Raw genomic sequence first — 26237 nt, 5'->3', positions numbered from 1 at the left:
TCCAAAGGTCATCTAGTCCGACCCCCCAAAATGCTTACATATTGGTGATAAATAACAATTTTGACTTGGAGATCACCTCAAGACACTTACTGCAATTGCAAGGACTTCTCCTCACTTTCCTGAATGTAAATGATGTCCTTGTTTCCCTTCGATTTAGTGTTAAATCTCCAACATCAGCAGTGATTGTTCCAACTTTCTGCCCAAGCTCAGATGCTTGAATGACATCATATTTTCGGGGTGTAATCCTAAAACAAAGTAACATAAAATAAAACGATAATTTGCATCAGAAAAGAACATTCTATCTTTATAAGAAGGCACTTCTTAAATACTGTGACAAGTGTGATTACAACATGCTTTAATGCACTGCTGCTTCTGTTTTCAACTTCCTCAATTTCAGAGGAAAAAAAAGAGGTGCTGACACAAACTAATGACGTTAATTAAAGTGTCATTTAATTGCAAGTAATTACATTTCCCTTTTCTACATAAAGTTTGACTGTTTATTTTTCTAGGACCTTACTTGAGATATATTTATAGATAAAAGACACGAGTAAAAATGGTGGCAGAGCTCTGCATTAGCAGATTAAAGCTTCTTGTTACAAATGGGCCTCTCCAATGAATTCCGCTTTGCAAAAGAATTGCTTCTCCATTTACTGACAACAGGAGATGCAAAGAAGTAACATTTGGGATATTTACTAAAATGCCTAAAGGGAGAAACTTTGCTGTAGATCTTCTTTCTTGACCTATCAACCAAGCACACTGGGAATAGAGCTTCTTAAGATACTTCTGGGTTTGGCACTGATCTTAATGGAAAACAAAAACATTTTTGCAAAAGACAAAATTCTTAAAAATGAAAGTGATTTTGAACTTTTTGGTAGTGACAAAAGTTTCAAATAATTTTCTGAAAAAAATCACATTATGAAAAAGTACCAAACCCAAGAACTTTTAATAGCTCCACAAACGGATCTCTCTCAAAGTTGAGAAGAGGAGAATGAGAAAGTAAAATGCGAAAAACAACATGAGTGAAGAGAAACAGCTGCACCCACATGTGGCTTCCCATCACTCGCACATGGGAAAAAGTAGATACTCTTGGAACAAAATGGAAACTCTTCAGGGAAATAGCTTAGCACTTCAAAGCTGTTACTGTCACACTGAAATGCTTCCTGAACTTAGTCATCAAGGCGATTAACGCAGAAATTTCCTCAAGAAAAAAAAAAATCATCTCTAAGGAATTGTCCTCTCAGTGAGGCCCCTTCAGAGCTGCTGACTTCAAAGTACTGACTCCCAGCATAAAACTGACTTCCATATTGGTTAGCTGAATTTAACCCTCATAGGTTAGGTCAAAAGAGGGAAAAACGTGTTTTACATCTTTTAATAAAGCAGAGCACCCAGTCTCATCTCAAATGTCTATTGAAACTTTTTTGCAGGTCACATGAAACTGCTGCCCAGTGCCTGTACTTAACCAAGAAGAATGATCTGAATGCTGCAAAGGCAGCCTGATTTGCTGTATGCCACCTTCCCTACGGCAGGGAAGCAGACCTCTTACCAAGTCACCAGGAAAAAGAGTGCAGGTCCTTTCTGTCTGCAAAGCAGAAAGCGGCACATTGATGCTCCATCTGGATGTTACAAAAAGGAGACAAGGGGCAGCCTTGAGAACGTAGATCTCCCAAAGGCAGCCATGGAAAGACTGGGATCTAATAAAGAACTGCCTTGTCCATGGCAGATAAAAAAGCTATGATGAAATAATCAGCTGAGGATGCCCAAGACTCCCTGGAGAAGAGAACTTCAAATCCCAAACTTGCAGATTTTCTATTTGATTTTCTTTTATACCTATTGCAATAGCAGCTAATATTTTCAGAAATAAGTCTTCTTTTTCAAGGTTCTAGTTTCAACCTACATAACTTCTTTTGCCTATACTACAAGCAAGAATTCTAGATTTCTAGAATTCTAGAAGTCTGGATTCCTAATGTCAAAAATAAAATGCTGCATATGCTCATTAACATAGGAGAATAAATGATCACTGCAAACAGCGTCATCAAACACTACTGTAATTTCACCTGCATTTCAGTTTTTAAAAGGTAAAGGAGTAATGAAGCATTTTTTGCATTTTATTATTTCACTTCCAATTTTGTTTTGCTAAATAAGTTTAATAACTTGTTGTTATTAAATTGGCACTGAATTATTTTACCATTGCAGTGTCAGGAATGGTGTTTTGCCAGGTAACCCAACCAAAAATAAAACTCATCAGAAAAGACACCACAAATAAACCTCATGAGAAAAGACATAATTCTACTTTCAACTACGGGACAAAAAGAGCACATATCTTTTGCTCTCCTTGATGACACTGTATAACTTATTTCTTAACCATGTTTCTCTTTCTGAGAGATTAGAAAAAAAAAATCCATTTCCTGTGCATTCTGTTAACAAGGTCAAAATGAAGTCTTTAATTCCCCTGGCATCCAAATATACACATTGAAAACATTTTCAGAATAATTCCAAAACTGAATCTCTCTAATTTTACTCCTGAGAAGTAGATGAAAGGCATCACAAATGATCTCCAATGCATCCTGACATTATGTATCAACTACACTTGCTCGCTGAATGATTAATCTTGTTGATTACAATAGCATGCTTCACAAGCATGATGAAAAGCTTACTCCAGTTGAGTACCTTGACCCACTACTGCTTTTAAAAATATACAGAAAAAACTATTTTTAGGAAAAGGTCGGCAAGCACTAGGACAGGACTCACTTATACACAAGCAGAAAGATCTAGGATCTTAGTTTTAAATGTAGTTTATATCATTGGTTCTCAAAAGACAACCATCACTTGAAGGTACAAGTGAGTTAAGTAATAATCTCATTCCAGTTCTTAGTAGGCAGGTGCATTACCCCAACTGGAATGGTTGCTGGCAATACTGCAAGAGCCCTGTGTGCATCCTTCCTCCTTCTGGGAGTCTGGCTGCCCGGGGCCACCTTGGAAAGAGCAGAGCTGGTGGCCTTGGAGAGAAGACAGCCAGAGGCCTCAGTAAGAGCCACTCCTCCTTCCCCTGGGAGCTGCTTTTAAATAGAGGCTGTCTCACTGGGCCTTGCCCCAGCTACAGCCCCAGACACAACCCCAGCTGTCTCTGTGTATGGCCACTGCCTCGCTGATCTGGGCCTTGAACGCCGGGCTGATGCCCCAACTTGGCCTCAGTTGGCTCAACTTGGGCCCCAACTTGGCCTCCAGTCCCATGGAGCTGCTTGATGCTCAGGGCTGGAGGCTGCCCCTGGCTCTCCAGGGCCCCTCCTGGTCCCCAGGCCAGCAACGTCACTGACACGGAAACGGGACTATGTCCTCAGAGTTGTAGAAACCATTCCAATGGATGACTGATGGTATTTGACAGGACAGAATACAAAGCTTATAACACTGGTATCCGTGTTCAGTCTTGTATACCAAAAAACAGAGGACTTCACTGCCCTTGGCTTCTGTAATGATGCACGTCAGAAGTACCAGCTGCTTTTTACAACTATTTAATTTAATAAGGGAATATACAGGTGGTATAAGCTCTCTATAAAAATGAACAATGTAAAGGTCACCAGGGAGTTCATATCCACCCTTCTTCATAAAACAAATTAACAAGTAAAATTAAAAGGTAGAAAATCTTCTGCCAATAAAAGGATTTGATGTTTAATTTACACAGAATGTAATTAGTATGTCCAATTGACTGCTGTAATCAGTGACTGCTTGGGTCAAACAAAGGAAGAAACATTTACCATGGGTGTTTCTGTCCAACATGAGGGTTTCCCCATTCTCCTGACGTGCACTTCTGTCACTCTCAGAGCTTGCCAAGGTTTTAGCCTTTTTGCCAATTTTGGAACTCCTTTTGTAAGTATCTCCCAGTGGTGCAGGATTTAAAAAGCACGTATTTAAACTCTACAATAAGCAAAGCCTCAAGACATATTTCAAGAAATCTCTTTTCCAGGATCCCAAGCCTGCTCAGTACAATGCAGCTTTATCAGTAGTTAAAGTGTCCCTAAAGCAGCCGGGAAGAGCTCAGGAAGAGCCCTTTGTCACCCTCATGCCCTCGGTGCAGGGGAAGTTACTCTCTGAAACCAGCCCTTCTCTAAAGCCTTTAGCATATATAATCCAATGGGAAAAACTGTGGGCTGAAAAGAGAGAAAGGAAATGGTAAAGATAATTGCAATCAATTCTTTGCCAGTTCAGAGTCATTGAGGACTTTCAGACCGAATATGTTAAGTGATAGCGATTTCAGAGTGAAAATTCACTTGTGACAGCAGCAGGAAACTGCAGCTCAGGGACTGGCAATTAGTTTCCTGAAATCTCTATTTTTTTCAAATTAATCTGAGCAGAGAAGTGAATTTGTATATTAATTATAAAACTTAATTTTTTCAGAACAATTTTAAATACAGAATGTCATCAGCAAAGCAAAAAACCAATATATAACGTTCTTCTATTATCAGCAATGCTGGAATGCTTTCACATACCCATGTGTCCACAGGTATCTGGATTCTCCAGCCATCACCAATAAACTGCATCGGGGCAGCATAACTGCCACTGTATGGCCATCAGGGTGTTTGAAATCCATCACAATCTAAAAAGAAACAAAACCATATACATGGCTTCATATACATGCCAAGCATTCATAAGTCCTCACTTTGTTTGCCTCTTCAATGTGTTCATCAGAATATTGCCACAAAATACCTACGTATTTCCTAGGGATGCAAAAACCTCCAGGTCTCTGTCCTTAAGATCTCTACCTTTCAGCACTGTGGTCAAAAATCTGAGGCAGCCACAAATATGCCTGTATACATAATTAAAATATGAATATATATATATCTCTAAATATACATCTAAATATAACACCATCCTATGATTCTATATTTTTATAAATATATATATATGAAGACCAGTGACAAGTGGTGTTCCTCAGTGGCCAGTACTGGGCCCAGTGCTGTTTAACATCTTTATTGGTAACACAGACAGTGGGACCGAGCGCACCTTCAGCAAGTTTGCCGAAACACCAAGCTGTGTGTCACAGTCGACACGCTGGAGGGAAGGGATGCCATCCAGAGGGACCTGGACAGGCTGGAGAGGTGGGCCCGTGCAAACCTCATCAAGTTCAACCAGACTAAGTGCAAGGTCCTGCACCGGGGTCATGGCAATCCCAGGCACAAATACAGGTTGGGTGGAAAATGGATTGAGAGCAGCCCTGAGGAGTTGGAGGTGTTGGTGGATGAGAAGCCATGGTAGAGAGGTTGCGGCTGGTCTCTTCTCACAGGTAATTAACAATAGAACGAGAGGGAACGGCTTCAAGCTCCAACAGGGTAGGTTTAGATTGAACATTAGGAAGGAATTCTTCACAGAGAGAGTGGTCGGGCATTGGAATAGGCTGCCCAGGGAGGTGGTTGAGTCACCGTCCTTGGCTGTGTTTAAGGGACGTTTAGATGCGGTACTGAGGGATATGGTGTAGGGGAGGACTTTGTAGAGTAGGGTAGATGGTTGGACTCGATGATCCCAAGGGTCTCTTATGATTCTATGAGCCAGCAATGTGCACTCACAGCCCAGAAAGACAACTGCATCCTGGACTGCATCAAAAGAAGTGTGGCCAGCAGGTCGAGGGGGGTGACTCTGCTCTCATGAGACCCCATCATGAGTATTGCGTCCAGCTCTGCAGCCCTCAGTACAGGAAGGACATGGACCTGGTGGAATAGGTGCAGCAGAGGACCATAAAGATGATCAGAGTGATGGAGCACCTCTCCTATGAGGAGAGGCTGAGAGTTGGGGATTTTCAGCCCGGAGAAGGCTCCAGGGAGACCTTATAACGGCCTTCCAGAACCTAAAGGGGGCCTACAGTAGAGATGGTGAGGGACTCCTTATGAGGGAGTGCAGTGATAGGATGAGGGGTAACAGTTTAAAACTGAAAGAGGGGGATTTAGATGAGATACTAGGAAGAAATTCTTCACTCTGAGGGTGGTGAGACACTGGAACAGGTTGCCCAGAGAAGCTGTGGATGCCCCATCCCTGGAAGTGTTCAAGGCCAGGCTGGATGGGGCTTTGAGCAACCTGCTTTAGTGGGAGGTGTCCCTGCCCATGGCAGGGGGTTTGGAACTTGATGATCTTTAAGGACTCTTCAAACCCAAACCATTCTATGATTCTATGAAAATTTTCTTTTCACAGTAATAGCTTTCTTCACAAGAACATGGTAGCACCATTTAATCTCTGTGAGGTATGAAAGGATTACTACCCCTTAACTACACACAAATGCCTAAGGGGCAAAGAGGGCTAATTTGCTGTATGTCAGGCATCTGAAAGTTAGGGACCTGGGCTAAGGCAGTTAGCTACTGTCTTTTTGTGAAGCCTCTGCAGAGAGAGACAAGTATCTCCGCAGAGTGATTCATCCTAGTGTAAAATGTAGAGTTAAGTGTTGTGGAATGACCCTATAACCTCTGGAAATGCTTACCCATTTCACAGCAGATTGAGCTGGCACAATTAATTCAGAGTAGATAACATTTAGATAACCAGTATTAGGTGAGAGAAATAATTTCCAACCTGCCCACATTCGTGGAGGTTTGCAGCATAAGCAGTCTCCCAAGATCCTGACTAACATGCCAACTACCAGACCATCCTTTTATTATTTGCCACCTGGCTTCTAGCCATGGCAATATACTGAGGTAACGCTTTCAGCTTTATTCCAATTTCACAGCCCAGATGGTAGAGCTACATTTTGCTTCTGCTTGGGCTAGGAATGCTATCCTTTTACATTTCCCAAATGAGAGAAACTCTTGCTGTGGAAAAGAAGGAGCAGGTCATTTAAGCAAGTCAAGGGAGTTACAGAAGGCTTACCAAAAAAGAAAAGTGGTCCAAAACTATCCAAGTCAGCCACTTCAGTTACGCTGGAGGATTAGCATCACGCAAGTGATGCCACCTGATTTGTAACCTACTAAGTATGCAATTTAAAAGCAGACTTACTACGGTATGCCAGATTGAAACAAATTAAGCAGTTCTGCTTCTGCATACAGATGCGTTTAACAAAGAAAACAGTGGTGCAATGATCAGTCATTCAGCACAAAAAAACAACAACACAGGGACTGAATAAGCAAGACTTAAACACTACAAATTACCACTTACAACATTTACTATTTAATGTTGTGCACACTGGAGCAAACTACAATGGCATTTACATTTTTATGAAAAAAAATTATTTATGCTGTAGTACCACCCACATAGAGTGACACAGCTTCTCCTGTTGAGCTATCTAAATTTAAGGCAAGAAATGACAAGGGTGACAAACAGGGGGGTTGAAAGAGGAAACATATGGGGAAAGAGGAATAAAGCCTACCTGTAAATTCTGATTAATGATTATGAAACACTTCAATAGCTAGACAAACAGATGAATGGCAGCCACTTGCTGCCTTCCCTTGCGCTTAGCAATTTCTTCTAGGTCCCCTCAAAAAAGTATGCGGTGAAGAAGGAGAAAACACAACAGCTTCACAGATCTGATGGGGAGGCTGCCCCATAAAGCACGACTCAGTGCAAGCCCCTGTGAAAAGATGGAGCTATCTGGCAACGCAAAGAAACCAGAGGATGACTAACCAGGACCAGCAAATAAGGAGAGGAAGAGAAGTGGGGAGTGAAATGGTTGGATGAAATGGGTGAGATGGTATCTCAGTCTGTCCTTTGCCTCTCAGGCTCACGGTTGTTGGGGGACAGGTGCAAGGGGACAAGACAAGAGACTGGGTTCTTCAGAAGTATCACAGAATAAACTTAACATGAGACTGTCCGGATTCATTCCTGGAGGCTGTTACCTCACTGTTCCTCTTTCTGTGTCAGTAGTAGCTACAAAGCATCTGCAAATGATTGCAAATGATGTTCAAGAACAGCACTTTCTCCAAGAGTCAATGATTGCCAGCTCTATGGGGTCCAGTTCCCATCTCCAGGCCCTGGAAGAGGGTGAGGGTCTCGGTCCCTTTCACTTCTCTGTGCGCCAGGCTGGAGGACTCTATATTTCCTCCAGCTCCCTGCCTTCTCACTGCTCTACCTCACGCAACTCCAGTTCCTTTTCCCCCCAGCTGCATGGCACCCCAGAGTCCCTTAGCAGAAGATGCTCCTCATACCCTGTCCTTTTAACAACTGTGCATCCAAAATAGCAGAGATTCAGAGTGCTCTATAACAGATAGCTTGTTGGGAATGAGAGGTCACAAAACTGGTAGCTAGTGGGAGGTGTCCCTGCCCATGGCAGGGGGGTTGGAACTCGATGATCTTTGAGGTCCCTTCCACCCCAAACCATTCTATGATTCTATGATTTTCAGGCAGAAGTGGCAGGAAAATAGCAGACAGTAAAAGAGGAGAGTATGCTCTCCTGGCTGAACTTCAGCTTTGCTAAGCCAACAAGAAATATGTGAAACAAATCTCTGATGGTGCAGAATTTGAGGGTGAAAAGCAGATTACCTATTGTATGTAACATCTGCTCAGTCTAGTCCTCACTAGCACAGAATCCCAGCTCTGTCCCTGCTCTCTACTTTTCCATGGAGGAAAAACCTATGTATTATCATCTTACACCGTGTGGCTGCTCCCCTTCCAAATGAATTTCATCTTTATGACAAGCAGTGATGATTTGGGGAAGAAAACAAATAAAGGATTAATTTACTTGCAAAGAGGCAATGACAATAAGTAATTAGCAGTAATTGGAAGAGTCAAAAATCCAAATCCGAAACTGACTTTTACTTATGAAGCAGAGGTCCTCAGCTAGAATATATTAATGTTTTGCACTTTTAACAACAAATTTGACATTGCAATTCAGGCAGAGAATCAAATCTAAGGAACTCACTGTGAGTACCTGAAGAAAATTAGTGCAATTCCTATGTATCATTTATTTATCTAGAATAACTTCACCTGAATGCTTAAAAAAAACCCACAAGCAACAGTATTTCTTTTATTCTTTGCCTACAGCAAAGAACATTTAACCCAGAAGGGTTTTTGAAGAACTTGGTTCTTATCTCAGAAAAGCCTATTACTGGCTGAAGTAGATAACATTCCCACACTCCTATATGTGTCTGTATCCTGGCAGAACATTCTAAATTGTCTCTGTCACACACACACACACAAAAGATTAACGCATTTGGTCCTCTTTTTAATTTACTAAGGACTCACAATCAATAAAGCCACTCTGCCACTGCTGAATCAATCTGCTTCATGACAGCTTTGCTCCACAGGAGCTATTTCCAATTACTATTTTTGTTTTTACCTATTTTCTCTTTTCTCTTAGGTGGCAGAGTCAATAAAGATCAAACTTCCAGCTAGTCCATGGTGCATCACCCAGGGATTACAATGAAAAATAAAAATAGTGGATGCTTTTATCTTATACAACTTTTACCTTCTTTCTTTGTACTATGGAATAAGTATGTCTCTATATATACAGCAAAAAACTTGAAAGAAACAAACAGCTAATAATACCTGCCTGTGGATTTAAATATCTTGTCATGATGCCAGGTTATTTAAAAGAGAGTGTTCATGATGAGGGAGCACATGAAGCAGTAAACAGCTTTCAAGGATGGCTAAACATCAAAGCAAAGCGACACCCATATCACAAACATTGTTCCTGTGGCATAAAACACAGCAAAATGCAAAAACCAGAAAAGAATCCAGCTTAAAAGAAAAAGGGAAGAAAGTATGGGGGTTTTAACTTCTCAGGGAATGAGAAATCTGCACCACCTTCCAGTGCAGTGGTACTGCACTTCATGAAAGAGCAGGAGGACGGAGGTGAATGACCAGCCTATCCAATAAGTAATAATCCAAAGACAAAACAGAAATAACGCAATGGGGCTGTGAGGACAACATCAATAAGGATTTCACAGCTACAGCACGGAATGACAACATTGTTTTTCTAAGCTTTGTCTCTGATGCAATTTGTATTTTATGTCAATAGACTGCCTTACACAAAAGATAGTCTAAAGCTAAAAAAAACACAATGTGGAATGCTTCTCAAGTCTCTGACATTATTTACCGAATTTTCAGAGAGCAAAGACACATTATCAGCCTACATAGCAGTTTCCCACATGTAAAACAGATGAAAAAGAATGTTTACTTCAAAGACAGCTGAGAGGTTTAAAGCCCACACATGGGGATCTAGGCAGAAACAAGAGCCTGCTGGCTTACACAGGACTGGGGCAATCAACCAGTGATACACACTGCCTTTCACAGCAAAACACAGTGTAAATTCCAAAATTTGGAATTCAGAAAAATGCTGAATTTTAGTGGGAAGGAGAATGAGATTATCTTCTACAAATAATCCATGTCATAAGCAATTTATCTTACGTAACCCATGGTGACATTTACATTCTATATCATGGTCTGTAGCCATACTTCAGAAAATGAGTGCAATGTGGCAATCATGATGATGAAATATTTCAGTACTGCTGACCTCAAAAATCATTTAACACATGCAGAGGCCTCCCCCATATCAGATTTACACTAAAGCATACCAGGTTATCTACTTAGGTACTATGGCGATGCTAGTCAGATGCTTAATATACCTACTAGGGTTTTTTCCCTCAAAAAATCTATTAAATTTTCCATCCATGCAATGCATTACTATCTTCCTGAATTTTCTGTGTTAAGTACCTATATATTTCTTCCTCTTAGTTGAAGTCTAGGATATGAATGTTTAAAAACTATTTCAATATACAGAGAGTATTTCATTCTTTTCCCTCTGAGGTCTCACCTTGTTATGATTTTCTTGATAACCCCAATGAGGAGAGTGTATCCACTGAAAGTATAGCAGTACCCCTCCTAGCTATCACATATGCCATTTTCTCCATGATACAAATTCCCTTGTTGCCTGTACTCTGCTTACAACATTCAGATAGTGCACAAGAAAAAGAGAACTACTGCTCCTCCTGTTGTATGGAGAAGCTTCCAATAGTCCGCAGGCCTTGTCACAGCCAGCTGGAATATACACCACTCTCCTTGGGACTCCACATCCCTGCGAATGCATCTCTTGAGGTTCATCAACTCCAAGTTACTAGAAGTTTTTCAATCAGTACAACACCGACCAGGAGAGCTGAGATAACGCCATTAACTCCTCTACTGTGTGTCATCACTGATCTTTGACACTGAAGAATAACTGCAGTGCTGAAGTTCAGCCACTCTGCGCACACCTACATTTCCAAACAAAAGATGATTAGAGTCAACCTCCGGCACTGAGGCCAAGCGACCTGCACTGCTGGAGGAATGCCCAGAAGTATGATTATTATTTACAGTTCAAGGTGTTTGAAGTGTTAGGAGAACCGTGTGGCAACTCACCCCCGCCTGAAGTTTTATAGCACAAACCAGGAAAGTTAGATTTCTCAAGAGACAGCACAAGCCAGGTGAAAGGTGGGTGGGTAGGTAAGTGCATCAGCTGAAGAGGATCAAACACAGTGTAGTCTCATACACGCTGCCTTTTGAGGACCGCTGTCATATGAACTAAACCTAAAACCATACTTCCATTGTGTCTTGGAAATCACAGAATCATACAGGGTTGGAAGGGACCTCTGGAGATCATCTAGTCCAACCCCCCTGCCAAAGCAAGTCTACCTAGAGCAGGTTGCACAGGAACTTGTCCAGGTGGGTTTTGAATGTCTCTAGAGAAGGAGACTCCATCACCCCTCTGGGCAGCCTGTTCCAGTGCTCTACCACTCTCACAGTAAAGAAGTTCCTCCTCACGTTTAGGTGGAACTTCTTATACTCAAGTTTGTGGCCATTTCCTCTTGTCCTGTCACTGGGCACCACTGAGAAAAGACCAGCCCCGTCCCCCTCCCTTTAAGTGTTTGTACGCATTAATTAGATCTCCCCTCAGCCTTCTCTTCTCAAGACTAAAAAGACCCAAGTCCCTCAGCCTCTCCTCGTAAGAGAGATGCAGGCCCTTAATCATCTTTGTGGCCCTTTGCTGTCCCCTCTCCAGCAGTTGCCTGTCCTTCTTGAACTGGGGAGCCCAGAACTAGACACAGTGCTCCAGATGGGGCCTCACCAGGGCAGAGCAGAGGGGCAGGATGACCTCCCTCGACCTGCTGGCCATGCTCTTCTTGATGCACCCCAGAATGCCATTTGCCTTCTTGGCCACAAGGGCACATTGCTGGCTCGTGGTCATCCTCTTGTCCACAAGAACTCCCTGGTCTTTTCCTCAGAGTTGCTCTCCATACTTAGCTCCATACTTCAAGTATGATTGTAATGCGAAAACCTGCTCGACTCCTGTGGTTTAAATCAAAGCAGAGTCAAAGCAGTTTACTGATTTATTAACAATACTTAATTAACAAGCAACCAGTGAATTATACATTGAACAAAAGCATCACCAAAATAATGGATAAACCACAGCACTAGAAGCCTACAAAATGTTAATAAACACCTGGAGATTTCAAAATAGCCTTCATTAATAATCCCCAAACTTCTAATGCCAAAGTGCACCTCCTCAAAGGCCACGTGGGACACCAGCACTCACGCCATGGGGGCTCCCCTACTCACACAGCCCTCCTCTGAGATGTAGGTGCTCCCCCCACACTCACCAGTGACAAACTCTGCAGGCTCACACACAGACACTATAAGCGTGCATCTCCACAGCAGCACCCTGTGCTGCCAACCCACTAGCTGGATGCCAGCTCCTTGTGGTGTCCAATGGGGCAGCTGCTCTGCCCAGCCTCAGGAGAGGTTGAGATGCTGGTGGCACTTCTGGCAAGAAGTACCAGCTTTTCACTGCTGCTGTTCCCACTCCAAGGTCTCTCCCTGCATCTACAAATTTTTATGCTTCACTCGTACGCTTTCTCAAGTTGACTTCTTTCAAAAGTCTCTTTGCAAATCCAGGGTCAATGTTTAATCTCACTGAGTGAACAGCCAAACTAAAAGAACACAATAAACCTAATCCATTAAAGACTATCCATCAAATGTAGCAGCTCCTACTAATTCTAAAAGTATGAGGTTTCTTTTGTATGTCAGGACATGACCTGTGGCCTTTGCACTTTCCAGGTGTGTTAAAAGTCGATGTTGAATATTAGACTTCTGCATAAAAGACTTCCAACCCTTACAGTAGGAGGCAATAGCTGCATTACCACTCTCTCTGCCACCATAGGTATAATTTCTCCTTTCCATAAAAATGCTATTCAACCCCAGTACATGTCCTTGATGTCCTTTTGTGAATCCAGAGACAAAGACTCGGTCAAGTTCTCAACAATATCCAGTTTATTCAATTTCACCAACATTCCATTTTCATCCTTTAATAAATCACCTCCCTAGCTCTTAGCTTAAACTCTTTGAGGACACAGAGAGCAAGAGGCCAATGCTGTTAGTCTTAATTTAATTTCTTTTATTGTCTTAGCCTCCTCTGCAGTATCTTCCATTCTTTCAGTCATATGTCTTCCCTTACATCTGTGGGTGCTACTACTTGACATAGAGCGAATTGCATCCACCTACACCAGGGCAGAACATGCCCCAAATGCATGAAATCACACATTTGCCTTTCCAGGATTTTGTATCACTTGCTCTGTAATGGAGTACAGGTCAATGGAAGAGCACAAGAGGACTCTTACACATCCTGATCCTAGTGGCCTCCAGAGGGCTCGATCTGCTCAAGATATAGTGCCCAGATGTTGTAAGAAAGCAGTTCTGCATCCTCAAATAGGCCTCCTCAGACTGCACTTAATTTATTACTCTGTCCTGAAAGCAAATAATCCTTATTTATATGTTTAATGCTGTACCAAACATCTACTGAGAAACCACTGTACAAGTCCTTGCAACACAGACACAGCTGTTCTGTAATGGGTACAACTTTATAAGCAAGTATGATGACCTTTACAGCATTCTGGTACGCACATCTGTGTATGTGTGGCTGTGGCATATCTAATTCTTTCACACTTTAAAAACTTACAAGTTCTTAAGAGATTGTCAATATCTAAGTAGAAAAGGAAACATTTCAGGGTTCAAAAATAGTGTATCACCTTTTTAAAATCACTGATCATTTACAAGTATCTGTGGAAGCACACAATAATCAGCAATTTCCATGTTACCGAGGTTGCAAATACTGTAGCAGGATGTAGCAGGACTGTCTTCACGCATAATTTTTTCCCTTGCATCATATATCACAAGAGCTGACAAGACATGGTTTTTAATCTATTGCTATAGAAACTACCATATGGCCTGTTTCTTAATCCTCTACATCTTCACTGTAAAAGAGAAATTTACCGAGGAACAAAGACCTGGGCAGGAATTTATAGAAATGGTTTAAAGCCATAAAGAAAAGTGATTCCTTAGCAGACAAAAGCATGTTAAAAAAAAAAAAAAAAAACAAAACAAAAAAAACCAACCACAAACACCCAAGCCCCACGCTTGCTCTCCCCCCTCAAAAAAACAAAAACTGACCTCTTCCGAAACAAAATGAAAGCCATCTTTTTGGTTAATGATGTCTCCTAGGGCCATAAAGTGCAATTCGAAAGACAGCATGACAGAGAAAGACTTCTTTAAAATAATTTGAAGAAAACTGTTTTCTCAGTTCACACAATCGCTATGTTTCACACCATGTGAGCAGCACACATCTGAAATACACGTATTATTTTAAAGCAGATAAAACAGTCAAAAAGGAAAACCACATTTTGATGTTTGGCTAGGCAGTATTCCAACACTGCTGATTTTCATCACAAGCAATATCTTTCCTCTTTCCTCCCTCATTCCCTCCATCTGCTTCATTAGCTCAATGAGTATCTTCACATGATGCAGCCAGAAGTTATACAAAAGGGCTCTACCAGGGCCTCAGCACCTGACCCTGAATTAACCATGACTTGTGTGAATGTGCAGAGATGTACACGGTAACAGAGAGAGAGGAGGAGGAGGAACAAGAACACCTCAGGAGATATGAAGTGTCTGGTTTTCCCTGCTTTCAGATGCACCTTGGTTCCTTCCAGCCATTGTTCTGCTGCCCCAGCAAACGGACCAGAGCTTCACCTGCATCACGCCTGCACTGCACCAGGAGGCTGCCTGCCCACTTTCTTCTCCAGTAAGAGCACACACCTCTCCCTGCCTTGATGCAGAATCTTTCTGTCAAGTGTATCAGCATCACAGGTTTGACAGCTCTGGCTTCGACGTGCCTTTAACCGCTCTAAATTGCCAGTTCCTTAATGAGAAGTTCCAGAGTCAACTCTACTGAAACAAGAGCTCTGTGGAGAAACTCTTCCTGAAACACTCGACATAGTTGGGAAGAAAAACAGAAACAGAATATTGCAGTATGCTAAATGCTCAGATTTGTAAAGACAGTATAAACACAGACAGACTTCCAGCACCATTTGCTACACTTAACTAGTGTTAAAAAAGTCCAGTTCAAAACCAGGAGAGACAGTACACCACAGCAGGAGCTTAACAAGTTCAGCGAGTTTCTTTGCTTATAGACTACTTGTGATTATTATTATTGACTGACTACTTGTTATTTCTACATGAAATTTGCCACAGTCTTAAAATAGACTCCAATGACAATACAGATGACATCACATCACAGGCTAATGAAATTAGATTTCTTTATTGAATTCCAGAACTGAAGTATGGCTGAAATGCAACAGCTAAAGATAACGACTTTTTAATGCCCCAGAGTTCAGCCTGTTTGCTGTTAATTTGTGGCAGACACCAGGATTCCATTTCATGCATCAAATACCCATCTTCTAAAAATAAGATGGGGAATAGAAATAACTTCTGCTGATAAACCTCTCACAGAAACTAAAAATTCTTCAAAAATAAAGAAATTTGTAACTACTGAAACAACAATACAGGGGTTTCTTTAAAAAAAATAATTGAACTATATTTCAAGAACAACAATCCAAAAGCTGACTCAAAAATAATTTCGGCTGTAAAAATATTAATTTAAATATAAATTTAAATGCTCTGTTAGTTTTCTTCTATTACAATGATTACATTTTTCACAGGAATAAATAGCATTTTCATGTTTAAACAGTTAATTTATCCCACCACCACTGAAGAGTAGTACATGTATCATAGTGAAGGGTACATGGGCGGAATGAAATGGAACAAGATTCAAAAAAAGGTCCTAGTTTAAGAAGAGCAATATTATGCATCATAATGTAATTTTTTTCAATATTTTTATGTATCTACATATTTCTTACCACATGAAAACAGTTTGAAATCTCTAGCAATAGCAAGACCTTTTTTAGAGAGTACGTTTTTTTCCACTGAAAAATTTGTGTTTGTGTGTCACAGTGAAGCCGTAACAGCCAGACGTCTGAGAATTGGAAATGAAATGACGCTGCTTCAGCATACAAAATAAGCACACTACAGAAAAAGCAAATAGCCTGGAGACAACAGGTTCTGTTAAAACACAAGCAAGTTGGTAAAGGAATTATGCAGAAGTTTTCCTTCATTATTTAGCAGCTACGACCGCAGTCAGAAAACCGTAAGCCCTGCTGCAGACTTCAAACATTTCAGAAAGCATTTCACTCACAGCAGGATTTTGGTGTGATTGTGACAAAACTATCCGGAACTATATGAAATTTTTCATAGCATCTCTATGTATTTTTCCATGTGATATTGAGTGGATTCATTTTCAAATTCCTCATAATTGCAATTTCTTTTATCTCTCTTTCCACACTCACCTCAGATGCATTGTTGATGCAACTGCCCAGAGGAGTTCAGAAGGCAATGAGAATATTCTTCCCACATCCCCTTTCTTAATACCAGTGACTCAAAGAAAACACAGGATGCTAAAAAGAACAACCAACTGACTGGAAAGAAATCAAAATAGTATGAACCAGGTGGAGTCGCAGCTCCGCTCTCCCTCTCAGCAGCCAAAATAATGGACCACATACAAGAAACTTAGATAAAAGTGCTACACAGAATAGAGTACAGCAAATTCCTACTCTAGCAGACCCAGGAGAAATATCTCAGCAAGTCACACCATATTCTACAGATGAGAGCACTCACAGCAATCAAACTACAAGCTGCCCTTCCTTCCTCAGTACTGACACAGGACTCTAGCCAATTTAGGACTTAGCAAGCCTTGCATAGTGGGGAACAGCTTTACAGAAAGGCACAACAGATGACAAGTTTGTTTCTTCTGTGGAGAGGAAGGCAGGCTGGTATGAATCCAACAACAGGGAGACGGGAAACAAACCTTTGCAGCGCTATTTGCCCAGTATTGGCCCACTGGTGGTAAATGCCAGACTTCAGAGACTCACCACAGGGACAAGTCATACAAAGAGGCACCTGGAAACTATAATGTATCACCAATATGAAAAAGGAGAAAAAAAAGAATATTTTTACATACAAAACTTTAAAATACAGGCTCTGTCACAGATTAGCTTTGATTTTGCTCCTCCCAAGTAGCTGAGGAGGTAGCGGGGAAGGTAAGATCTCCAGGCTGCTGTCTCGTATCTCAACAAATTACTGCCACACAGCTTCTAGAGAAATAACACAAGTATCATTGTTCTGAGGGCGAATCTGTCCCAACACTGTTCTTGTAGCATCCCAGTGCAAATCAAGAGGGGTTAGCAGATTCCTACAGCACTTGAGAAACAAATGCTTGTCTGCATTAGTTGCACACAGCGAGCACCTTGCTGTTGTTACCTTTGGCTAAAATAGGAGTTAGCCTATAAACAACCAAGGCTGTGGAAGGAGGCAATTAGGTATGGTGGAACAGGTTCCCTTTGAATAATTTACATGAAAGTTGGGCTTTCAAGATCTTTACACAAAGGTTAATATAACTGATCAGGTGGAAACATCAGCAGGACATGCTGATATCTGAAGAGAATCCTGTATGTAAACAGAGAAGAGACATCCAGCACAGAAATAAAAACTCAGAGCAGTCTGTTTACTGAATTACTGAATATTCACCTTTCCAAAAAAAGACAGTAAGACAATTATAAATATTCTTATGAAGGACTGCAAGCTTTGTTGCTTATCTCAGAGGGCGCTGAACATTGAAAGAAAGTTCTCCCTTGATTTTGATGGGTCTTGTATCTGATCCAAGCTCAATGACAGTACATTATGGTATGACATGGACAGAAAGAAACACAAAGGACTTATTTATAGAGAGTAAATGCAAACAGGAGAGAAAGATTTATGAAACCTGATGCATTTAAGTTGTGGTGCTCAAGACATTTCCCATGGAGAAGCTATTCAGTAGTTTTAAAAAATGAAATACCACTTTAAATGGGGAAAAAAAACCCCAACCCTAAATCTGGTATACAATTTTAAGCATAGTTCCTTAAGGTTTCCAACTAAATGATACAAAAACCACTGCAAACCACTACTCTTCAAAAACTGATAAAATCCATAACTATAAGACTGGTACAGCTCAAGAAACGTGTCTCACAGATCTGAAGAGCACACTGTTGAGCTTCAGGAATCCCACCAGACTCACTTGAACGAACTTTGAACTCAGCATTAGGTAGTAGTGATTAAAACTGATGTCTTCTATTTGGGTTAAGAGACATTTTTGTTCTGCCAATCCAAGCTCTTTTTAAGTATTTATCACTATCACTACCATTTCACCTATTACAATCATGCTGCTAGCATGGACAGAGGAAGAACTTTGGTATAGCCACTACACTACCAGAGTAATTCCTTAAATAGGTAAGATGCCTTCTGCCTTCCCTTAAAAGCAATGTAAATAGTAAATTATACTGAATCAGCAACTAGACAAGATGAGCAAAACAAGAGCAGGATCACATAGTTAACATAACACCACCCAGTGCCTGCCTACCTTGTTAGAGCTCATACAAGACATGGAACAGACGCTAACTGTCAAAGGCTGGGTACAATCTAGACTTTCTTAAAGGCTTCTGATAAAAATCTCTCAAGCAGCTATTACAGAAACAGCTGCTGCCCTAGCAGCTACTGGCTTCTGTTTGTTAACCAAGACAGATTAGAAATAGATCAACAGATAAGAAGCAAAAGTGCCAGAAAAATGGTGAATTATCAGCCTGAGAGATGAGTAATAGCAGGGCACCTCATTCTACGTGTTCTGGGCCAACATCAGTGATACATAGTTCAAAAGGTCTGGTGGAGTTTTGCTGTGTAACATTGCTCTGCTTTCAAGGCTCAAGAGAGCCACAGCTTTTCTTTATAGATCAAGGCACTTGATATCTGCAGGCTAAGGCATGATGAATATGTGTTGAGATGAACAGAAGTTAGGCAGAGGTCAAGGATGATCCACAGGCTGCCCCACTGTTTAACCCTGAGCCACAAATCTGACTCAAAACCCCGAAGCTTCCCTTTCGCAGACATGAGGTCGGGAGCCTTGCCAGGGCATCACAGCAGTTCTCAGTGCTTATACCAACCTTCCACCAGGCCATGGCACAGGGACAGGAAGCAGAACAAGGCAGTCAAGGAGGAAAAGTAAAAGGTAAGGCGAAGAGAGAGACAAGCCTGGGACTTCCACATCAGGGCTGGATGTTAGAAAAACGGGACAGAACAACGTAAATTTGTAGTATCGTGCCAACACAACACACCCTTCAGGAAAACTATGGCTGATCTTCACCCTCTGGTGTGTGGCAGCGGATGTCCCACAGCAATCTTGGATAGAGCTGGAACTTGGAGGGACTGCAGGGTGTAGCAGGCTGTTCATTGGGGGTAAGATCCACAGCCAGAGAGGAAAAATTCTTTTACGGTTTGGATACTCTGATAGCACTACTGAGCTCATTATAGAAATGCTACCTCTGTATTTCTAAAATTCTAATGAATCTAGGCTTACACGACAGCATGTAAAATGGCAAAATAGGAAAAGTGGAAAAACAGAAATCTCAATATTGATCAAGTTCCTGCTGTAAACGTGCAAAAGGAAATTTGACACAGGCTTTAACTAGGATTTTTTCAAGACAGCTGCAAACTTGGCCAGGCTCCTAAGATGAAATACTGTAAAATTATGTATCTTTAGAGACACCAAATGGAGGTACTGAAAATAACACCTAACTTAAATACAGAAAATTCTCAACAGAAAGGAACTGTTCCCTGTTCTGTAGTACTTTGTTCAAACCGGACATAGAACATATGGTTTGCCATCGATTAATAAAATTACTCTGAACTAATTTTTGCATTACAAGCCCACAGGACATTCTGGAAATCTCACTTTATTCTGCAGTTTCCCAGGAGATGCCAAAAAAATGGGTCAAGACCAGAGAAGTGATTAGCCTGAGACTCTCACTTTTCCTGAAGTATTATGGGACAAGATGCATCACATATCTCACTGCTTTGGCCTCAAACTATTTAGTGTTTTTTATAAGCTAGGCAAAGTAATAGGGAGATTTTTCTCCATCAAATCAAATTTAATCCACCTTGTAAACTCCCCAAAACACAAGGTATTGCACCAACTAGAACAAAATTGAGCCACCCGGTTTCTCTGGGCCTCTTGATAAAGCTGTTCATGTGACTGAGACAGGAAAGACTCTCACACCTACACTTTTGCCTCATTACATACAAGCTTAAGAACTTGGATTGCTGTAGGTTATCAGATGCAAGACAAATGTAGGATTGTGAAGAATCATGCCCTTATTTTCTTCTCAAGATTGTTCTTATTTACAATGAACATATATGCCACATGCCAACAGACACTCCTTTTTTAACATAAATCGCATTTACACAAACAAATTAGACTTACAGGGATTCCTCTAACAAAATAATACAAAGTGCTTTGTTACTGGATAAACTCATTCGCCACTGAGGAAGAGACTGATTCTCAATAGTGTGATTTAGGCTGCAAGGTATCAAAGTGCAAAAGTGCACTGGATACATGTAATGTATCCTCAGTGTTGATTCTGGGGCTAACACTGTTTAACATCTTCATTAATGAGCTGGACAATGGGGCAGAGTGCACCCTCAGCAAGTTTACAGACAATACAAAACCAGGAAGAGCAGCTCATACACCACATGGTTGTGCTGCCATTCACAGGGACCTGGACAGGCTGGACAACTGGTACCAACAGGAACCTCATGAAGTTCAACAAAGGGAAATGCAAAGCCCCGCACCTGGTCAGGAATAACTCCATGCATCACTACACGCTGCGGACTGATTGGTTAGAAAGCAGCTTTGCCAAAAAGGACCTTGGGGTCCTGCTGGACAGGAAGTTGAACATGAGCCACCAATGTACTCTTGCAGAAAAAAAGACCAATGTCTTCCTGGGTTACAACAGGAAAAGCACTGCTAGCAGGTCAAGGGAGGTGATCCTTCCTCTCTAGTCAGCACTGGTGGGATGCAACTAAAGTACTGTGTACAGTAATGGCACTGGACTTCCCACTAAAAGATATGGACTTACTAAGCAAGTCCAGCACAGGAACTTTGAGATGATTAAGGAGTATCTTTGTATGAGGAGATGCTGAGAGAGCTCAGACTGATTAGCCTGGAGAAGAGATGGCTCAGGCTCAGATAAGATGGCTCTTATCAACATGTATAAATACCTGATGGGAGGGAATGAAGAAGAAAGAGCCAGACTCTTCCTAGTAGTGTCCACCAACAAGACAAGAGACAATGGACACAATTTAAAACCCATGTGATTCTATATGAACACAATAAAACAGTTTTTACTGTGATGGAGGTCAAACATGGGAACAGGTTGCCCAGAGAGGTTCGGAAGTCTCCCTCTGCAGAGACAATGGAAACACAACAGAACAGTTTTGGACAACCTGTGTTAGCTGACCCTGTTTGAGCAGAGGCCTTGGACTAGATGACCTCAAGAAGTCCCTTCCAACCTAAACAATTCTGTGAAAATGATAAAAGAAGTTTAAGAACCTATACTGATAGCTAAGGCACTAGGCTAGGAAGGCACTTGTGTTTAGTCCTCTGCTCTGTCACAGACTTCTTTTTCATAAGCCAAAGCGTTTATTTTAGTTACTAGAATCTGCCTAAGTCAGATCCTCGAAGGACAAGCATACAACCAATTGAAAGAAAACCTCTTTCCATGACTTTGTATAAGAATAAACTATATGAGGTATTCTGCTTTCTTTTCTTCTTCTAAAGTGTCTTGTTAGTCAGCTTCCAAAGTAGAATACAGAACCAGTTGAGCTGCAAGGTTATTTCTTCATGGGGCTTTTTATTTAAATGTGTGCATTTACTGCTAAGGAGAATAAAGAAAGGACAAGACATAAGATTTTGTTCATGTATGTTCTTCATTATGTTGCAGCCTAACTTATTCAGGTGAAAATAAATAAGGCAACTACAGAGAGAAGACAAGACAGATAACAAAGTTTGCTGCTGTATATGCAACCCTAATTATTTATTATGAGAGTGTGTAAATTTTGTACATGGTAAGCTTTAATAGGAATAGAGTAGGAGTCTTCACTCCTAAAATAGCTAACTTGTATGTAACTGCAACTGCTACTTATATTCTAAAACCAGATGAAGAACTAAGTGCACAAAAACACCCTAAAGAATCATAAAAAGTTGTAAAAGTATGAGAAAGAAAAGCCATTAAATAATGTAGCACTTAATGGGCCACTGGCTTGTTTTACTACATGTGTGCTTTGATTGTCTGCACCTGAAAAGTGCATTAATAGCCCATTAGGAAAAGGCAATGCAACTTCGGAGCTATCTAACAGACTGTATCCAATGCCTATGACTAAAATATCTAGAAATGGCCCAAGTCTGGCTGTTTCCCTGATTGAAATGTACACATTCCAATTTTTAACAGCATCATAATGCTCCAGGCAATCCACTTTCCAGAAAGGCTTGTATTTCTCAAGTGATTAAAATCACTCTATTTTGGCCATCTCTGAAATCATCACAAAGGTGTGCGGTAACACAGTCACTAGCAATGCACTGCCTATGGTGCTCATCAATGAAGTAATGGAGCATTTGTGCCAGAGTTGGCCTTTTAATTCAAATGGGAAGGGTAAGAATGCCTGGGGCTGCAGACTGAGGCAGAACATGTGAAATTACAGCACCAATGTGTTTTTTATGAAATAAACTATTTTTTTTTTATTTACAAGATCAACATAGGAACAGCTGTAAGTTAGGATCATCTACTGTTGCTGTGCTGCTCTGAATGCTCAGCATGTATTAGAAAAATTAAACTTAGGATGGATAACTACACAGAAGATAATTAGACCCCTTCTCCTAGAGCAACAGCATGACAGCAACCAACGTCCCCATGTGCTACCTTCCTTCCATGAAGGTGTTGGCACTGTAAAAGACAACACTGCTGTTGACAGAGAACATGCTGTCTCTAAGACAAGGATGAGTGCAGAAGCCACATGAGGAGGTAGCCCCTAGACTGGGAGATTCCAAAACAAAAGTAGTAAGAATTCCACTGCAACTGTGCATGCCACAACTAATCCCAGACGTTCCTACTCATGTGGATGCTTTTGTTTGAGAGGTGGACAAATACATCTATGATCAGGCTGAGAGGACTGGCAACGCTGACCCCTCCTTTTCAAGCAACCAAGAACACAGATGTGCCACTGCTGCACACGAATGAAAAAGGTATCCTTCCTTGGTTTCACTCCTAGTCCCAGGAGCTCCACATCCACTACGCAGCTTGTGAGATGAAAAGAGGAAGTGGATGCCACAGCCCAGACTAAAGATACAAAAAATGGCAGCGCTCAGAATACACAGCCATGTTTCTCTCTCTGCCTGAAGAGTAAGACAAACCCAGAGCAATAATCAAAGTTGTTTTGTAACAGGAGAATGCTATCAGTAATACAGCTCTATAAAGCACGCACTTCTGTGTCATCTACACACCGCTGCCAGAAAAAACAAATAGCAGAGTAGATCATTCTTATAACAGCATTCATAGCTTTTCAATGGAAAGATTCAAAAGTCAAACCTTTATTACCCACTGCAATAACTTGTTCTTAGCCTTGTTAAACTTCTAGTTATCCAGTACCATGGGAATACACAGCAATACATGTAACCCCCCTGTCACAAAAAGCCCAAGACAGTGAGGGAGGCAGGCCTTGCAGGTGTGTAGAACACACTCACAAGAAATGCATAGAGAGAAGGGAAGGCCCAGCATCAGACTTGCTGTGGTAGTGGTTAAGGCAGAGAAGGCACTGCTAAATTTGTAAAACATGGATGGGCACAGATGCAATAGATTAACCCAAACAGAGTAGAGGTAAAGCCATTAATTAGAGCACTGACACCAGATGACATGGCCTGTTTTCAGGCTTGTTCTTGATATGCTGCACGACTTCATGCTAGTCCACTGTTCTTGCATTTCCCTTCCCACTCTTTTTCTACATCATCTGCATATGCTGGAAGCTCATAAGATCAGAGTCTACCTCTGCCTGTACCATGACCAGCTGAGTGGGGTTCAGACTCTGACTGGAACTTTTACAGGTAATAAATACAACTACATTAGCCTCCTCTAAATGTACCGAATAGAAATATAATGGGGGGCTTATGCAGACCAGAGGGAACAGCTGATGACACAGGAAAAAAATGGAAGTAGAAATATAAACAGGAGTGATATAATCTCTAAGTTGAATACAAAATGAAGGAAGGTTGGTGGAGAACTGGATGCTAAGATTTAAAAACAGGGTATCATTGATATCACTGGTAAATCTTCCAGTAACAACATCTCATTGCTTATTTAATTAGCATATCACATTACCTTACATGCTTGATATTAAACTCAGAAGAGTGTGAACAGACACCATGGAAAATCAAATTAACTTGTATTAAACAATATAAAAATGAAAGTTCGCAGTAAAGCATCGTCAAAACACATACAAACATTAAGTTTACCTCAGATCCTAAACTGAGAGAGATTATTTCATCCTCGAAAGCAGAATGTGTATCAATATGAGGAGGAATTCCTGCATAAGGAAACACAACCACAAAAAAAGTTAGTATAATAATCACTGTGCTCTCCCCTTAGGCAGTTTAGCACTTAGCACTAACAGTCATGCTACATTAGGGGATTTTGGGCCCAAGTTCGTCCATGACCATGTACTTCTCCCTGACTTTCTTCACAGAGAAGGACTCATACTAAATACTCCCTCTATTGCTAAGCAAATGACTGTGCTAAAGGTCTCAGCTTCAGAATTAGGACCTACTATCACAAACGCAGGCACTGCCAGGGTCAAACTCTGCCTCTGCTTTGCAGTTCCCAGGAGAACTCCATACACCATTCCCCGGGGTTGTACATCTGTTGCTGTGTGTATGAATAATCACACAGAGATGAGAATTGCCAAAGGCACGGCAATTTTTTATTTATTTATTTTTATTTTACATCTGGTAATTGAAAATAAATTGCCATTCCTCGCAGCTGGTAGCACACATTTTAACACGAAGCACTGAAACAGCAGCGTGTGCCACAGCAAGATCTCACCACACGGTGGGGAACTGTAGCCAGTAGTGGAGCAAGGCCAGCAGACAGCTCAGGAGAATCGCAACTACACCCTCCTCTGACACCTCAGCAGGCCCAGACAGAGCAACTCCTAAGTGATCCAATTAAAAACAGTTGTATTTGCTTATTAAAGCTCTACCCACATTCACTTTGGACACTATCAAATTTTTGGGCTGGAAGCATTTTCTCCTAACAGTGTCAGCCAGCCCTATATATCAGATTTTACCTCCAGAGGTAAATATTCTGAAAGTAATACAAGTGTTTAATGAGGCCAATGTTTAATCTGATAGAAAATCAGTGAAACTTGAAAACCAAAGACATATACCTGTTTGTGTTTGCTCATAACTTTGCCTCAGAGCACTGAAACTCTGCCTTCAGATGTGCACTGAAGTCAGTGCAATTCACTGCGCAACAGAACATCGACTGCTCTTCAGCATCACCCAGACAATTCAATCCAGACCACGCTGACCTACCTACCTACTGTTCATATCCATATGTGCAGAACACAGTAAGAGACGGTCACCTAAGCATTCAAAATTAGATGGTAACTTTCAAGTCTCAATCTACAATTCTAAACATTACTAGGACCCTGAATGAAAAAAGTGCCCTCACAAAGGAATTAATGTGTCTTAAATGTAGCCGCTACAGCTTAGATACCCCAAATCATCAATCAGTGCTTAAAATCTGAAGTGTAATTTCCAATGACAATCTGGCTCAGAACACAGATACTAAAGGTATTACCCTGACTTCCACTCCGGCTCATTCATATCCTAACAACTTGCACTTAACAAAAGTTAATTTGGTTTAGCTTTGGATTTGAAAAAAAAAAAAAAAGCAACAAAAACAAAATCAAACAAAAAACTTCTTCTATTCTTGATAGAAATCTACAATTCTAATTAATCTCTTCTGATGTCCCAGCCAGCAATACATGACTGT

General features: G+C 41.1%; 1 protein-coding gene across 1 annotated transcript in view; it reads right to left on the bottom strand.

Moving 5' to 3' along the window:
• The window catches only part of ALKBH8 (alkB homolog 8, tRNA methyltransferase), a 49721-nt gene that overhangs the window by 13787 nt on the left and 9697 nt on the right, over positions 1-26237 (bottom strand). The window contains exons 7-9 of the mRNA XM_014965780.1: positions 24698-24768; positions 4485-4591; positions 91-245 (exon numbers count right to left, since the gene is read on the bottom strand). Of these exons, the coding sequence (XP_014821266.1) occupies positions 91-245; positions 4485-4591; positions 24698-24768 (333 nt within the window). The remainder of the gene's footprint in view (positions 1-90; positions 246-4484; positions 4592-24697; positions 24769-26237) is intronic.

The sequence above is a fragment of the Calidris pugnax genome, unplaced genomic scaffold (genome assembly GCF_001431845.1).
Source record: "Calidris pugnax isolate Ruff unplaced genomic scaffold, ASM143184v1 scaffold20, whole genome shotgun sequence".
NCBI classification, from domain to species: domain Eukaryota; kingdom Metazoa; phylum Chordata; class Aves; order Charadriiformes; family Scolopacidae; genus Calidris; species Calidris pugnax.
Note: the sequence above shows the minus strand (reverse complement) of the source record. Positions and strands in the feature narration are given on the sequence as shown.